This window comes from Eumetopias jubatus, unplaced genomic scaffold (genome assembly GCF_037043125.1).
Source record: "Eumetopias jubatus isolate StellerSeaLion01/CBP00866 unplaced genomic scaffold, mEumJub1_p1.0 scaffold_5, whole genome shotgun sequence".
NCBI lineage: Eukaryota > Metazoa > Chordata > Mammalia > Carnivora > Otariidae > Eumetopias > Eumetopias jubatus.
This window is the reverse complement of record NW_028274811.1, coordinates 89,806,695-89,824,361: the sequence shown is the minus strand read 5'-3', so window position 1 is coordinate 89,824,361 and position 17,667 is coordinate 89,806,695. Positions and strand designations below refer to the sequence as shown.

The 17,667-nt window shown below is 38.9% G+C and overlaps 1 protein-coding gene across 3 annotated transcripts in view; it reads left to right on the top strand.

Moving 5' to 3' along the window:
* FAF2 (Fas associated factor family member 2) overlaps positions 1–17,667 on the top strand; it is a 70,647-nt gene that overhangs the window by 38,879 nt on the left and 14,101 nt on the right. For all 3 annotated transcript variants that reach the window (XM_028102695.2, XM_028102694.2, XM_088023467.1), the window contains 2 exons: positions 13,132–13,266; positions 15,373–15,449. In XM_028102695.2, the coding sequence (XP_027958496.1) occupies positions 13,132–13,266; positions 15,373–15,449 (212 nt within the window). The remainder of the gene's footprint in view (positions 1–13,131; positions 13,267–15,372; positions 15,450–17,667) is intronic.

The following is a 17,667-nucleotide window of genomic DNA, read 5'->3' as shown; positions in this document are numbered from 1 at the left end:
ATATAGATCTTTTGTTTCTTTTACTTGATCATTGAATTTCTAGAACTTCATAACAGTGTCACTTAATAATGGTAATAGCAAACATTGTCCTTACTATAATGCCTCTAATGTTTTATTATCGAGTGTGATATTGTTTTGAGATAGATCACTAGAAATTAAGCTCCGTGAGAGCAGAGGTATTTTTTGGTTTTGTTAACTGCTGTCTTCCTAGCATCTAAAACATTCCAGCACATCATAGGCTCTCAATAAGTATCTGCCAACTATCTTCCAATCTTACTATGTTCATATGATCTCTGTTGAGATTACTATGTTTTAATTATAGTATGTTATTTTAATAGGGTACTAAAGATTTCCGGAAATATATTCCTAAATTATATTTAGTTATTTAACACACTTTTGAGCAATTAAATTCTAGGCTCTGGTATACATATATCCGGGAACAAGACTAATATCCTACTCTCAGGGAGCTTAATTCTGGATAATTTTAATTTGTAATAAATGTTGTGAATAAGATGAGTATGGGAAATGTCACAGGATCTCGAAGTTATTTTATTTTTTTAAGATTTTATTTATTTCACAGAGAGAGCAAGCTAGCGAGAGCAGGAGCAGAAGCAGGGGGAGTGGGAGAGGGAGAAGCAGGCTTCCCGAGGAGCAGGGAGCCTGATGCAGGGCTCGATCTCAGGACCCTGGGATCATGACCCGAGCCAAAGGCAGACGTTTAACAACTGAGCCACCCAGGCGCCCCATCGGAGTTATTTTAAATAGGGTGGTGAAGTAAGGCGTTTCTGAGGAGGTTATATTTGAGCTGACACCTGAATGATAAAAAGGAATGATGAATGGGAACATTTGGGGCAGAGAATGAATTTTAGGCAAAGGGAATGATGTTGCTCTGTATGATAATTTTGTGCTTTCTCCTTGTTAGATTTTTATTTCAAGCATGTGCTGGCTTTATAAGATGACTAACTTGATAAAATGAATTGAGAAGGATACATAGCATAGATTTGAAAGAAAGCACTGAAAAATTTGTTTCTGCCAGTTCTCTGTTAACTTTTTCATGTTTTCCCCATCCATAATTTCTTTGCTATATCTTTTTAAAATTTATTTAAATTCAGTTAATTAGCATATAATGTATTATTGGTTTCAGAGATAGAGGTCAGTGATTCATCAGTCTTATATAATACCAGTGCTCATTACATTCATGTGCTCTCCTTAATGTCCATCATCCAGTTACCCCATCCCCCACCTCCCTCCCCTCCAGCAATCCTCAGTTTGTTTCCCTTTTTTTTTTTTAAAAGATTTTATTTATTTATTTGACAGAGAGAGAGACAGCGAAAGAGGGAACACAAGCAGGGGCAGTGGGAGAGGGAGAAGCAGGCTTTCCGTGGAGCAGGGAGCCTGTTGCGGGGCTCGATCCCAGGACCCTGGGATCATGACCTGAGCCAAAGGCATACACTTAACGACTGAGCCACCCAGGCGCCACCTCAGTTTGTTTCCTATGATTAAGAGTCTCTCATGGTTTGTTTCCCTCTCTGATTTCGTCTTGTTTTATTTTTTTCCTCTCTTCCCCTGTGATCCTCTGTTTTGTTTCTTAAATACCACATGAGTGAAATCATATTTCTCTGATGACTTATTTCACTTAGCATAATACCCTTTAATTCAATCCACATCATTACAAATGGCAAGATTTCATATTTTTTTGATAGCTGAGTAGTATTCCATTGTATATATATACTACTTCTTTACCCATTCATCTGTCGATGGACGTCTGGGCTCTTTCCATAGTTTGGCTATTGTGAACATTGCTGCTGTGAACATTGGGGTGCAGATGCCCCTTTGGATCACTACATTTGTATCTTTGGGGTAAATAGCAGTGCAATTGCTGGGTTATAGGGTAACTCTGTTTTCAGCTTGTTGAGGAACCTCCATACTGTTTTCCAGAGTGGCTGCACCAGCTTGCATTCCCACCAACAGTGTAAGAGGGTTCCCCTTTTCTCCGCATCCTCGCCAACATCTGTCATTTCCTGACTTGTTAGTTTTAGCCATTTTGACAGGTGTGAGGTTGCTACATCTTTCTTGATAAGGTTTCCTAGGAGACACTTTTTTCTTAGAGATTTTCAAGTTTTTTTTAGCATAGGCTATACAAAGTAGCATATCTTCTACTCTTTTCCGTATCTGTTCTGTTAGCCCGTCTTCTTGTTGTTTTTTTTTAGTTTAATTTTATTTTTATTTGTCAGAGCACAAGCAGGGGGAGCAGCAGACGGGAGAGAGAGAAGCAGGCTCCCTGCTGAGCAAGGAGCCCAATGCGGCACTTGACCCTGGGATCATGACCTGAGCTGAAGGCAGACGCTTAACTGACTAAGCCACCCAGGCGTCCCCTCACTGTTTGTTTTTAAGATTTTTTTTATCTATTTGAGAAAGAGGGAGAGCATGAGCACGAATGGGGGGAGGGGCAGAAGGAGAGGGAGAAGCAAACTCCCCACTGAGCAGGGAGCCCAATGCTGGCCTCAATCCCAGGACCCTGAGTGGAAGGCAGAGATGCTTAACCGACTGAGCAACCCAGGCAGCCCTCATTGTTTTTATTATGTTTTCCTTTTTAAAAAATGAGATTTGCTAGAGACTGGTTTATTGTTTATGTGTTTGGTTTATAAAAGCTCTTGTATTTATCAGTTGTGTTTTTTTCCTGTTTTTTGTTTGTTTTTGCTTTTGCTTTTTTATTTAAGAAAATCTGGAGTGCCTAGGTGGCTCAGTCAGTTAAGCATCTGCCTTTGGCTCAGATCCTGATTCCAGTGTCCTGGGATCGAGCTCCACATCTGGCTCCCTGCTCAGCGGGGTGGCTGCCTCTCCCTGTCCCTCTCACTCCCCCGATTGTGCTCTCTCTGTCTCTCTCAAATAAATAAATGAAAATTTTTTTAAAAAGAAAAGATAAAGAAAAATCTATTTTCACCCGTTTGTAGATTTATATTTTCTTAGCATCTTGATTTTTATAGTTTGGTATTTATGTTCTTTCTTGCATTTAAGGCTGTGAATTTTCTTCTGAAGATACATTTTTAAAGTTTATATTTTCTCTGTGACCCAAAAGTTATTTAGGAACATATTTGGAATTCTTAGTAGCTTGTTTTTTTGGTTTTTGTTTATCCTTTTCATATTAATCTTTCATTTTATTTCATATAGGCATGTATTGAGGTCCTTATGGCTTAATAATGTTCCATTAATATTATGAGATTTTTTTTTATTTTATTTTATTTTTAAGATTTTACTTATTTATTTGAGAGAGAGAAAGCCAGAGACAGAGCAAGAGCAGAGGGGGATGGGGAAAGGGAGGGGCAGAGGGAAAGGGAGAAGACGACTCCCTGCCAAGCAGGGAGCCCGACATGGGACTTGATCCTAGGATCCCGAGATCATGACCTGAGCCAAAGGCAGACGTTTAACCGACTGAGCTACCCAGGCGCCCTGGGATATATTTTTTTAATTAATATTTTAACCTTAGAGAAAAATAGAGAGATAAAGTGAAAAGCCATGGACCTATCATCCAGCTCCTGAAAGCCAGGCATTTTGCAGTACTTGTTTCAAACTTTAAACAGATATGGATAAAACAATCAATAAAACTGAAAAGAATAGGAAAACATATTTGCAAACAACATATCTGATAAAGGGTTAGTATCCAAAACCTTGTAAAGAAGTTATCAAACTCAGCACCCGGAAACTAAATAAATCCAGTTAAGAAATGGGCAGAAGACATGAAAAACATTTTTCCAAAGAAGACATCCATATGGCTAACAGACACATGAAAAGATGCTCAACATCATTCATCATAGGGGAAATACAAATCAAAACCACAATGAGATACCACCTCACACCTGTCGGAATAGCTAAAATGAACAACACAAGAAAGAACGGGTGTTGGTGAGGATGCAGAGAAAGGGGAACCAACCCTCTTGCAGTGTTGGATGGGAATGTAAACTGGTGCAGCCACTCTGGAGAACAGTATGGAAATTCCTCAAGAAGTTAAAAATAGAATTACCCTACAATCCAGCAATTGCACTATTAGGTATTTACCCAAAGGATACAAAAATACGGATTCTGTGGAGTACATGCACCCCAGTGTTTATAGCAGCATTATATATATATGGCAGCATTATCAACAACAGACAAATGGCCATTGGCTGATGAATGGATAAAGAAGATGTTGTGTGTACACACACACACACACACACACACACACACACACAGTGCAGTATTGCTCAGCCATCAAAAAGAATGAAATCTTGCCGTTTGCAGTGAGGTGGATGGAACTAGAGGGTATTATGTTAAGCGAAATAAGTCAGAGAATGAGATATCATATGATTTCACCCATATGTAGAATTTAAGGAAAAAACCAGATGAACATATGGAAGGGGGGAAAAATTAGAGGGAAACAAACCATAAGAGACTCTTAATGATAGAGAACAAACTGAGGGTTGATGGAGGGAGGTGGGTGGGGTATGAACTAGATGGGGTGATGGGCATTAAGGAGGGCACTTGTGATGAGCATTGGGTGTTGTATGTAAGTGATGAATCACTGAATTCTCCTGAAACTAATATTGCACTGTATGTTAACTAACTAGAATTTAAATAAAAATTTGAAAAGAAAAAATGTATATATAAAAATATAAATTAAAAATTAAAAAAATAAATATGGATAAAATCACACCCCATGTAATAGTTGCTTACATGTCATCCCTGTCCAACCCCTACCTCATTTCTTTTCCTTCTTTTAAGAAGTAATCACTGTTGACAACTAGGTGTTTATCAAGGAATGTGTTTTTTTGTTGGATAAAGATTTGGTGTCTATATTCAACCAAGCTTATTACATGTATAATTAAAATCTGCTATTTCCTGGGGTGCCTGGGTGTTGCAGTCAGTTGAGCGTCCAGTTCTTGGTTTTGGCTCAGGTCGTGATCTCAGGGTTCTGGGATCGAGCCCCACATTGGATTTCTTTATTTCTCACTGGTGATGTCTTTTTTTCTGATTATAAAAACAATACATGTCTACCCCAAATTTAAAACAGAGTTGATGAAGTTTTTTTTTTTTTTTTAAGATTCTATTTATTTATTTGTCAGAGAGAGAGAGAGAAGCACAAGCAAGAGGAGCAGCAGGCAGAGGGAGAAGCAGACTCCCCACTGAGCAAGGAGCCCGATGGCGGGACTCGATCCCCAGACCCCAGGATCACGACCCAAGCCGAAGGCAGGTGCTTAACTGACTGAGCCACCCAGGTGTCCCTGGAGTTCATAAAATTTTAAATGAAAGTTCTTGGGGCGCCTGAGTGGCTCAGTCAGTAGAGCATCAGACTGTGACTTCAGCTCAGGCCATCATCTTGGGGTTGTGGGTTCAAGCCCCACACTGGGCCTGGAGCCTTTTTGAGATTCTCCCCCTCCCTCTGCCTGTCCCCCATCGTGCGCTCACACTCTCTAAAAAAAATTTTTTTTAGGGCGCCTGGGTGGCTCAGTTGGTTAAGCGACTGCCTTCGGCTCAGGTCATGATCCTGGAGTCCCGGGATTGAGTCCCACATCGGGCTCCCTGCTCAGCAGGGAGTCTGCTTCTCCCTCTGACCCTCTTCCCTCTCGTGCTCTCTCTCATTCTCTCTCTCTCTTGAATAAATAAATAAAATCTTTAAAAAAATAAAATAAAATAAATTTTTCTTTAAAGGCAATGTCCAGTGAAATCTAATTTATGCAATTTAAGACTATGGGCTTAGGGGCCCTGGGTGGTTCAGTTGGTTAAGCATCTGCTTTCAGCCCAGGGCATGATCTCAGGGTCCTGGGATTGAGCCCCACAGTTAGGCCCCCTGCTCATCAAGGAGTCTGCTTTTCCCTCTCCCTCTGCTCCTCCCTCCTGGTGCTTTCTCTCTCTCTCCCAAATAAAATCTTTTTTTTTTTTTTAAGATTTTATTTATTTATTTGACAGAGAAGAGAGCACAAGCAGGGGGAGTGGCAGGCAGAGGCAAAGGGAGAAGCAGGCTCCCTGCAGAGCATGGGGAGCCCAATGTGCGACTCGATCCTAGGACCCCGGGATCATGACCTGAGCCGAAGGCAGACACTTAACCAACTGAGCCACCCTGGTGCCCTCTCAAAATCTTAATAAATACATACATACATACATACATACATAAAATGAATGTTCTTGGTAATGACACTTGAGATAACCATGTTTGATGTTTTAATGTATGTCTTTCTGGACCTTCCTATGTGTATTAGTCTGCCTAGTGTACTGATTATATATGTATATACTTTTCCAGTGTTAATAACAAATATATCAAAGAAATTCTAATCTTTTGTACATGCTGTAGAAAGGCAGTCCATGGTGCAGATAAAGTACATTAATAAATTTTATGTTTTATTTTTGGGGAAATACTTTCTAATTTTACATAGTTTGGCTATTTGACGCAGAAAGACAAGCAGCTGTTAGAGCTTTCTTGTAATATCTCTTAATATCAGATGATGCTTTTTGCTTTAAATTCTACTTTGATGTATTAATATTGTCCCTGCTTTTTTTTTTATTGATTTTCAGTTACCTGGTATAATGTCAACCATCCTTTAATAGGAAATGACTTATTAAAATATTAAAAGCTTGTTGCAAAAATACCTGTGCACACGTGCATACCCACAACAAAGAATTCCAAAAAGCATAAAGAAGAAAATGCTGTTCCTTAATTCCACCACTTCTTAGATAGTTGGTGTTATTTTAGTGTATATCCTTTCAGACTTTTATATTTATTTATATGACTCAATAGATTGAAGTATAATTTTCTTGTTACACAAGTGGGATTATGCCATCTTTATAGTTTTTTTCACTTTAGTCTATTTTAGTAACTCATAAAAATAATACATGAAATACATTAAAATAATCCTGGCTTTAAAAAGTTTAAAGCCTAAGATGAAATATGAAAAAAAAATCCCATTCAGATCACTTTGTTATCACAATCTGTTAGTCCTAAATCCCCAGTGTAGTAATATTAACATTTTTTAATTTGTTTCCAGATATCTTTATGCCTGTCTAAAAGTATATGTGTATATTTTTCCCCAAATAATCTGGAGGTTCTCAAACTTTTTTTCATGCCACTGTTTACACTTAAGAATTATTGAGGACTATAAATAAAATCTTAGAAAAAAAGAATTATTGAGAACGTCCATAGAGCTTCTGTTTATATTGGTTTTGTCAATTGATATTTATTACCATATTACAAATTAAAACTGAAAAGTTTTTAGTTCATCTTAAAAATAATAAACTCATTACATGTTAATGTAATACATAAATTTTTGCAAATCTCTTTAATGTCTGGCTTAGTAGAGAAAAAAACTGGATTTTCATCTGTGCTGCCTTTATTCTGCTGTGATACGTCCGTTGTGATATTCTGTTGTGATACATAAAATGTTGAAGTATGTGAAGAAAATCCAGTTTCACCCAATTATAGTTAGCATTGGGAAGAGTATTTCAGTTGCCTTTCCAGATAACCATGGATGTTCTCTGATACTATGGGAGTTTCTTAAGGGTTAGTTGTAATATGAATTTGAAACCATATGAAGGACCTTTTCATTCTCCTTTACATTGAAATCTATTGATCTGTATTGCATTTTGTTTTTTTAGTTTCTTATGATTGGTCTTTTTTTAAAGATTTATTTTATTTTAGAGAGTGAGTGAATATGCGAGCTGGGGGAAGGAGCAGAGGGGGAGGGACAAGCAGACTCTGCGCTGAGGGCAGAGCCTCCCTTGGAGCTCAGTTCCACAGCCCTGAGATCATGACCCCAGTTGAAATCAAGAGTTGGTTGCTCAACTGACTGAGCCACCCAGGTGCCCCATAAATGGTCTTTATAATGTAGTTAGTAGTTTGAAACACAATTTTCTGGGCGCCTGGGTGGCTCAGTTGGTTAAGCGACTGCCTTCGGCTCAGGTCATGATCCTGGAGTCCCTGGATCGAGTCCCGCATCGGGCTCCCCACTCAGCGGGGAGTCTGCTTCTCCCTCTGACCCTCCCCCCTCTCATGTGCTCTCTCTCTCTCATTCTCTCTGTCTCAAATAAATAAATAAAATCTTTAGAAAAAAGAAACACAATTTTCTGAGGGGCATCACTTTTTTTTCAGTTCTTTTTTTGAGGTCTAGCCTTAATTTTTATTTATTTTACTTAAAAATGTTTTTTTATTGAGGTGTAATTGACATATAGCATTATATTAATTTTAGGTGTACAACATAATGATTCGGTATTTGTATGTATTGCAAAATGATCACAGTACGTCTGGTTAGTGTCTGTCAACATACATAGTTACAGATTTTTTTTTTCTTGTGATGAAAACTTTTTAAGATCTACTTTTCTTTAGTTCATTACCTCCCATCATCCTTGAAGCCCACTGGCTACTCCCCTCTTGCTTTGTGCCTTGACCTTGCCTGTGGAGAGAATATTTGGGAATAGGTGGCTTCAGGATGCTGGATCCAGTCATCTTTTTCTTAAGTTATACCTCTAGTCCTTCTTTCTCGTTTTGAACTTCCCCCATACCTGTTTCCCAAGAATAAACTGTTCTTTAAAGGCTTTCATGAGTCAGAAGTGGAATTGGCAGCAGCAGCTATCAGGTAAGCTATCTGGTGTCTGCCACCTGCTTTCTCCACCCCATTACTTCTGTAGGTATTGTTGTCTTCTGTAGAAAGCCAGGCCATGAGCACCAGTTTTAAAGAGGAAACCCAAGCACATCTAACAGGGTAGTGCTGGTGGTTGGCAGGAGGCTCTCAGTTCTCTGCCACGTGAAATGCTCTATAGGACTGCTTGAGTATTCTCCCAACATGGCAGTTGACTTCATGTCTAACTTGACTCTCTGTCTGTGTCTGTGAAGAACAAGACAAAAGATCATAGGGGAAGGGAGGGAAAAATGAAACAAGACAAAACCATAGAGGGGAGACAAACCATAACAGACTCTTAATCTCAGGAAACAAACTGAGGGTTGCTGGAGTGGAGGTGGGTGGGAGGGATGGGGGAGCTGGGTGATGGACACTGGGGAAGGTATGTGCTATGGTGAACGCTGTGAATTGTTTAAGACTGATGAATCACAGACCTGTACCCCTGAAACAAATAATACATTATATGTTAATAATGATAAATAAAAAGACTACTTCTGGTCTCTCCTTCACCATCCTGGGCTTTGTGCTTCCCTTGTCAGTCCCCTCCCTAAGGTCCCACTGAAAAGTGATTGACATTGCACTTTGTAAGGATCCCCTTTGACCATTGGATGATTTTATAACTTCAGGCATTGGTTATTTGGAAAATAGTGTTCACTGAATTAATATAGATCTTCCAAATATTGTTGCATTTTACTATATAATTTCGTGTATTAATAGCACCACCATACTCATAGGAAAAGCTTTTAAAAGGTATTAGGAAATTGCCAAGTTTACAATGGCAAATACAAGTTCTCCAAAATTTTTGCCTGGAAGTTGTGATTTATAATTGACAACAATTGCTGTCATTACCCCCAAAAGAAACCCCATACCCTTTAGCTATTATCCACCTACTTCTATCCCTCTCTGCTCCTAAGCAACTATTAATCTACATTCTGTTTATAGATTTCCCTTTTCTGGACTTTCATATGTAGCATGTATCAGTACTGCATTCCTTTTTTTGTATTGTAAAATGTACATAACAAAAAAGTTTACCATTTTAACCGTTTTTAAGTTTACAATTTTGTTGCATTAAATACATTTCCATTGTGACAGTGGTAACACTGTCCATTTTCAGAACTTTTTCATCATCCCAAACTGAAACTCTGTACCTATTAAACAATTATTTCCCATTATCCTCTTTCCCTGCCTCTGGTAACCATAATTCCACTTTTTGTCTCTGTAGAATTTGGCTATTCTAGATACCTCATGTAAGTGGCATCAGACAATATTTGTTCATTTGTGTCTGGCTTATTTCACTTAGCATGTTGTTTTCAATATTTATGCATGTCATAGTATGTATCAGTACTTCATTCCTTTTAATGTCAAATCCCATTCCCTTGTATGAATATACCACAGTTGATAAATGCTTGGGTGTTTCCACTTTTGTCCAATATCAGTAATGTTGCAGTGAACATTAGTGTACAGGTTTTTGTGGAGATGATGATTTCATTTCTCTTGGGTGTATACCTAAGAGTGGAATTGCTGAATCCTATGGCAACTCTATGTTTAACCTTCTGAAGAACTGCCAGACTGTTTGCAAAGAGGCTATACTATTTTACATTCCCAACAGTAGTGTATGAGGGTTCCAATTTCTCTACATCCTTACCAACATTTGTTAGTATCTTATGTGAAGTACTATCTTGTGATTTTGATTTGCATTTTTCTGATGGCTAATTATATAGAGCATGTTTTTATGTGCTTGTCAGTTATTTGTATATCATCTTTGGAGTCCTTTGCCCATTTTTAAATTGGGTTATTATCTTTTTGATGATGAGTTATAAGGGTTTTTAATATTTTCTAGATACCACACTCTTACAGATACATATAAATCTTTTCTTCTTTTCCAAGGGTTGTCTTTTGATTCTCTTGGTAGTGTCCTTTTTTTTTTTTTTGGATGCACAAAAGTTTTTAGTTTTGATGAAAGTCCAGTTTATCTAATTTTTTTGTTTGTGCTTTTAGTGTCATGTCTAAGGAACAGTTGCCTCATACAAGGTCATGAAGATTTTTGTCTTCTTTTATGAGTTTTATAATTTTAGCTCTTACATTTGGGTCTTTGATGTATTTTGAGTTAATTTTTGTATATAGTGTGATTTAGGAGTTCAAGTTCTTTTTTTTTTAATTAATTTTTTTTTGATGTAGTGTTCCATGATTCATTGCGTTTAACACCCAGTGCGTGCCCTCTTTAATACCCATCACCAGGCTAACCCATCCCCCCACCCCTTCCCCTCTCCATAGTCTCTCATGTTTTGTCTCCTCCTCCGATTCCCCCCCTTCATTTTTCCCTTCCTACTATCTTCTTTTTTTTTTTTTTAAACATATAATGTATTATTTGTTTCAGAGGTCCAGGTCTGTGATTCATGTCTTACAGAATTCACAGCACTCACTATAGCACTTACCCTCCCCAATGTCTATCACCCAGCCACCCCCTCCCTCCCACCCCCCACCACTCCAGGAACCCTCAGTTTGTTTCCTGAGATTAAGAGTTCTTCATATCAGTGATATGATATGATACATGTCATTTCTTTTGCATGTCACTATCCAGTTATCCCAGCATCATTTGTTGAAAGACTGCTCTTTCCACATCAAATTGTGCCTTAATACTCAAAAATATGAAAACTTAGAGAACTACCTGATGTTAGTCACACTGCAACATTTAAAGCCAGCTGTCATGGTTAGAGAGCACACAAGTTCTTAAAATCCACTTTCACTTCTGACAATAACTGCAGGTTCAGGAATTTCCCAAAACCACCCTCAGGTTTGATAATTCACTGGAAGAGTTCTCTAAAAGCTGTTATACTTGGGTTATAGTTTATTACAGGGAAAGGATATAGATTAAAATCAGCTAAAGGAAGAGACATCTAGGGCAGAATCTTTTTTTTTTTTTTAAGATTTTATTTATTTATTCATGAGAGACAGAGAGAGGTAGAGGGAGAATCAGGCTCCCAAGGAGCAAGGAGCCCGATGTGGGACTTGATCCCAGGAGCCCGGGATCATGACCTGAGCCGAAGGCAGACGCTTAACCATCTGAGCCACCCAGGTGCCCTCTAGGGCAGAATCTTGAATTCTAAACACAAAGCTTCCATATTCCTCTTTCATGGAATCAAAGATTTGTGACATTATACGTGAAATATTTTTTTTTTAAGATTTTATTTATTAGAGAATGAGAGATAGCACGAGAGGGAAGAGGGTCAGAGGGAGAAGCAGACCCCCCGCCGAGCAGGGAGCCCGATGTGGGACTCGATCCCGGGACTCCAGGATCATGACCTGAGCCGAAGGCAGTTGCTTAACCAACTGAGCCACCCAGGCGCCCTATACATGAAATATTGCCAACCAGGGGAGCTCATCTCAGCTTTAGTGTCCAGAGTTTTCATTGGGGCTTCATTACATGGTCATGATTGAATTGATTGGTTGCCTACTATTGAGCTCAGTCTCCAGATCAACTGATAACTCATTACACAAAGTCCCCACCCTAAACCATATGGTTGGTCTTTCTGGGGTGGCCATTCTCACCCTAAGATCTGGTAACAAAGACACTTCTATCGGTTATAGATTATCTCCCGGAATCCAAGGCCCAAAACCAGATCTCTCTTTGGTAGGGCCGAATTTTTTACAACGCTGGGACAAATACCATTTTCTGGGGCAGAGTTAAGAAGAGAGTAAGGTGTTTGGGGATGCCTAGGTGGCTCATTCGGTTAAGCGAACGACTCTTGGTTTTGGCTGAGGTCATGATCTTGTGGTCGTGAGATGGAGTCCCGTGTGGGGCTCCACACTTAGGGGGGAGTCTGCTTAAGATTCTCTCCCTCTACCCATCCCCCTACTCATGTGTACTTGCTCTCTCTTTCTCAAATAAATAATCTTTATTAAAAAATGAGAATAAGGTTTTTTATTGAATATTCTGTCAGGAATTATATTGGGATCTTTATATATGGACATCTCATTAAATTTTTCCAAATTAACCCTGAGAATACTGTTCCTTCGTTTTGCAAATGAGGAAACTGAGGCTCATAATCCAAGCGACTGTTCTGAGTGGTAGAGCTGAGATTCAGACCTAAGTTTCTTTGTTCCAAAGCCAAGCCCTCCATCAAACTGCTCATTATGACTGCTCCATTGCACAGCTCTAGGGGCAGTTTCTACATTGTATTCTCCGTGGATGGCTTTCCTTCCTACAGTGAAGCACATTGGATCCCAGCCACCCTTAATAACACATACCATCTGAATAAAAGCAGTTGTATTTGCTGCATAAATAGAGCTTCCAGACAAGTTTCTTGGACTCCTGTAAATTCTGGAGCTATCACCACACATTGCCTCCCAGCATAGCAAGTTAAAGGTCTATAAAGATCTACTCATCAGGTGATCCTTTTTGAAACACGAAGCAGTGGTTGCCTCATCTTTTCTTCTGGGTTGATTTGAGTGTCACTGAAACTCTTAACTGCTCTTTTTTCCTTCTCAGGCTGCTGTACAGGACCGATTGAATGAGCAAGAAGGTGTACCAAGTGTGTTCAACCCACCTCCATCCCGACCCCTGCAAGTTAATACAGCTGACCACAGGATCTACAGTTATGTTGTTTCGAGACCACAACCAAGGGCAAGTTACTTTGTAGCTGCAATTTCCCCCTTATTTTACAAGTCCATTCACTAGGTTGTATTGATCTCTGTATGACAGGAGTAAAGGAAATAATTCAGAATGTGAACCTGTTAGCTAGACTGGCTCCTTGGTAGATTTATTGGGTTTATCATTTTCCCTTGATTCCTCAATGAATTGATACGGTAAGTATCTTTTTTTTTTTTTTTTGCTAGTTATTTGAAGAGTTTTGTGTATCTTGTTTTGAGTACACAGTTTTATTTACATGTCTAAAAATGTTTGCTACATGTTCAATAGAGCTTTCACTTTTTTTTTTTCCAAGATTTTATTTTAAGTAGTCTCTACACCCATCGTGGAGTTCAAACTCAAAACCATGAGATCAAGAGTTACATGTCCTGCCACTTGAGCCAGGCACTCCTAGGTCTTTCACTTTCACTTTTAAGTTAGAATGTTTACTTGGTTCTTTGTTGCTTCATTTTACTTAATTTTAAGCTACTTCTGGGGAATTTACTTAGAATTTTTATGGAGACCTTGGCCACATCTTTGAAATTAGTCTTGAAGGGCTAGTAGCAGGGAGGTGATGGTGTTCCTTTAAATTCAACAGGCGTTTAAGAGTGCTCCGTTGTACCTGGTATTTTCCTGTTGGTGATCCAGGTATGAATAAAAAGCCAGTCATCCCCCTTCAAATTGCTCTTGTAGTCTAATTAGGAAAGTCAGCTATGTATACTAATAATGAACTGCAGAGGACTTTTTTTTTTTTTTTAAGATTTTTATTTATTTATTTGACATATATAGAGAGAAAGAGAGAGAGAACACAAGCAGGGGCCACTGCAGGCAGAAGGAGAGGGAGAAGCAAGCTTTCTGCTGAGCTAGGAGCCCGATGCAGGGCTCAATTCCAGGACCCCAGGATGATGACCTGATCCAGAGGCAGACGCTTAACCAACTGAACCACCCAGGTGCCCCTTCAGAGGACTTTTTGGAGTTTCTCTTTCTTATTCTTGGAGTTACACTCAACCTCTTTTTTTTTTTAAGATTATATTTATTCGTTTGAATGAGAGGGAGAGACACAGTGATAGAGGCAACACAAGCAGAGGGAGAGGGAGAAGCAGGCTTCCCACTGAGCAGGGAGCCCAACGTGGGGCTTGATCCCAGGACCCTGGGATCATGACCTGAGCTGAAGGCAAGATGCTTAACTGACTGAGCCACCCAGGCGCCCCTATGCTCAACCTCTTATATGTGGATTTAGAATTCCAAAAAAGCACCCTCTCTAACCTTGCAGCAGTTAGAATTTACTCCGTTATCATACATTTTTTTGTGTGGAGTATTTGACAACGTTATAAAAATGGGGTTTCTGACTGGTTGCATGGGGCATTCTGAAGTAGAAGAAAACAGGTTCCTAGAGCAATTATATGACTCCAGAAATTCTGTATATGCCTAATATTTCCTCAGTTTGTTTTGGGCTTGACTCAGTGTTTGCGACCCTAATGTCAGCCATGGGGCTTCAGCGCTCCCTGGCCATAGACACAGGGAACGTCTCAGGTTAACACTTTATGACATAGGAGAAATGCTTTGTAAACTATAGAGCCCCATATATATTCTAGTTAATAATAAAAGCAATAATCAGCATTGCTAAAATAATAATTAGTATTATTACTAAGATTGGCAGCTATACGGGGATTTATAATTGTGGTTAATGTAATTATTTGTCATTTATATACAAATGTCCAAGGTAGTGATGGTGGTTATCTTTCTTGTTACTTATGTATACCATATTTTAATGTGTAAATCTGAAAAGGAAAGAATGAATGTTTAGGATTAGGGAGGCATACTTGTGATTAAATTTGACAACTAGTATAAGTAGCTGCAGAAAGTGTTGAAGCAGATTTAATACAAAAATTATGTGATAAGAAAAATATGATGGTATTAGATGAAATGAGATGAAATGCAGTTGGTCTTTAAGAAGGATGATGGGGCCAGGAAGAGGGAACCCATATTGTGGAGGGAGGAATCATGTGAAAGAACAAAAAAAGAGTAAAAATCTGAACTAGTCATTTTGTAGGGTGTTAGGGATTGAGAGAATGGTGTCTAACTTTGTTTTTGGAATTTCAGGGGCTGCTTGGATGGGGTTATTACTTGATAATGCTTCCATTCCGGTTTACCTATTACACAATACTTGATATATTTAGGTATGTACATTTGTATTTATGCGTCAGCAGCAATAGGGCAGACTTTGGAGTTGAAACATAGACCAGAATAATAAGGTTTATGCTCTGTCAGTTTTGACTTGCTAATTTGTCATCACATTGAATACTCTTCCTGAACAATCTTTTAATATAGTATGACAATATTTTAAATTGATCAAACATAACAGATGTTGTGAAATGGAACGGTTTTAAATTAACCCTGTAAAGTAGTCTTGCTTGTTGTTCTCAGGGTCAGTCTACCTACATTATCATTATCCTCCCTCCCATCATGTTTGTCACCTCTACATTCTCTAGTTAATCTTCACACCCTTTTCTTTCTAACAACCATTATCTAGTACACTCCTTGTAACTTTTACCCCTAAACCTAATCTGACTTCATCTGACTATTCATAATCCCAACAAACTTTCTTGCCCAGAGATTACCCATTTTTCTCCCCACCCACAACAGTTTTACCTCTCAGACACTGCTGTACATTCTCCTCTGTCCTGGCAACCCAAGGTTGCTGACACTGGCACCCTTTCATATGTATACCCCCTTGATTCACACTTCCACTTTTCTTACTGCTTCCTTCATGTACCATTTAGAGAGCTCAGCACTGGAAGACAAAGAGGGGCCAGGGCTAGAAAATGTCAAAGGGGACCAAGTTTCTGGCATATCAGTCTTGGGGCATCTGGTCTAGAGCTGAGTAAATGAACCCCATACTTAGACTTTATGGGGAACTAAAATGTTCTATGGGCATCCAGGGCAACAGATGGAGCTAGAATATGTGGTCTGGGCCTTGCATACAGGGCAACCTGTGTTTCCCCCCATATATGGAAAAGCTTTGCCTTGCTCTGGAGAGCAGAGGCTGTGGAGGTGAGGACCGAGCAGGCGTAAAAGTGCAAGGATCAGGTAATACCTTTTACCTTGACTGCCTGGTGTTTTAGGAGTCTGCCTGCTTAATGACTTCTTTGCTTTAGCAAAATTCTTATTGGTCACCAGTTAATCAATTGGTACTTTTTCCATCTTTATTTAAAATGGGCACTTTTATTTTAAAAATGGGCACATATAAACCGTTAAAATCATAACAAAGATTGAATTGAGATTTTTTTTTTTAAGAAAGCTGATTGTCCTGAATTATGTAGGCCATGGGAATATATTGTAATTAGAAAGAAAGAAGTGACAGCTTTTATCCATTTGTTCATCGAAATTTGAAAACTTAAAAGAGTAATAAGATAGTCTTAAATACTTAATTTCAGAGAAAGTTATCAAAATATCAATCTTCTTAAGGATTTCTAACCACTCCCCCACATATGCAACTTCTTACATTTTTTAATTTCCTCTGGAATGTTTGAGTCAGTTAATTTGATTTGATTACTCAGGAGAATTTCTAAGTGAAATTGTATACACATGGGGAATTTGAGAGGCTAAGGAATTGGCTCAGTATTTGGTAAGGAAAGTGTCATAGTTTAGTCACCTTTTCTGTGCTGAAAATGCCTCAAGTATGTTAATATTGTTTGCTTTCCTTGGGAAAAAGTATGCATGGCATGTGTGACTAATTTTAATGCAACTGTATCATCCAAACAACTTGTTTAATGTTATGTAGCACATTGACTTATCAAAACTCTGTTCATTGCCTCCTGTGGAAACCCAAAGGATAAATAAGTGGTGCTATACAAATATGATAAGATAGGCTCTTTAGAAACAGATATGTGGTATCATCCTTAACCTGACAATAGCTGCCAGGTCTCCAAGTCTACCAGTGTACTCTAGATCAGTTTTATAACTTCCTTCATGGATGCCATTAACCATAAACCATTAAGCAGAATTTTACTTGCCCCCTTGAAAAGCAAGTAAATCATGACCGCAGGTTCCAGGTTTGAAGCCTGTCCATAATTTGAATAGCTTGGGAGTATGCACTAAAAATTCAAAATCCCAGGACAGCAGAAAGGAGAGGGGGAGGCAAGTAGGACAACCAGAAAAAGACAGAGCTCTATTCTAGAGCAATGCTATCCAATAGAACTTCCTGTGATAATGGAAACATTCTGTATCTTCACTGTCCAGTGTGGAAGCTACTAACCACATGTGACTGTTGACTACTGAATGTGGCGAGAGTGACTGAGGAGCTGAATTTTATTTAGTTAATTTAAGTTTAGATAGCCACATGTGGCTAGTGGCTGCCTTATTAGACAGTGCCATTCTAGAGAGTCTGGGGGCACA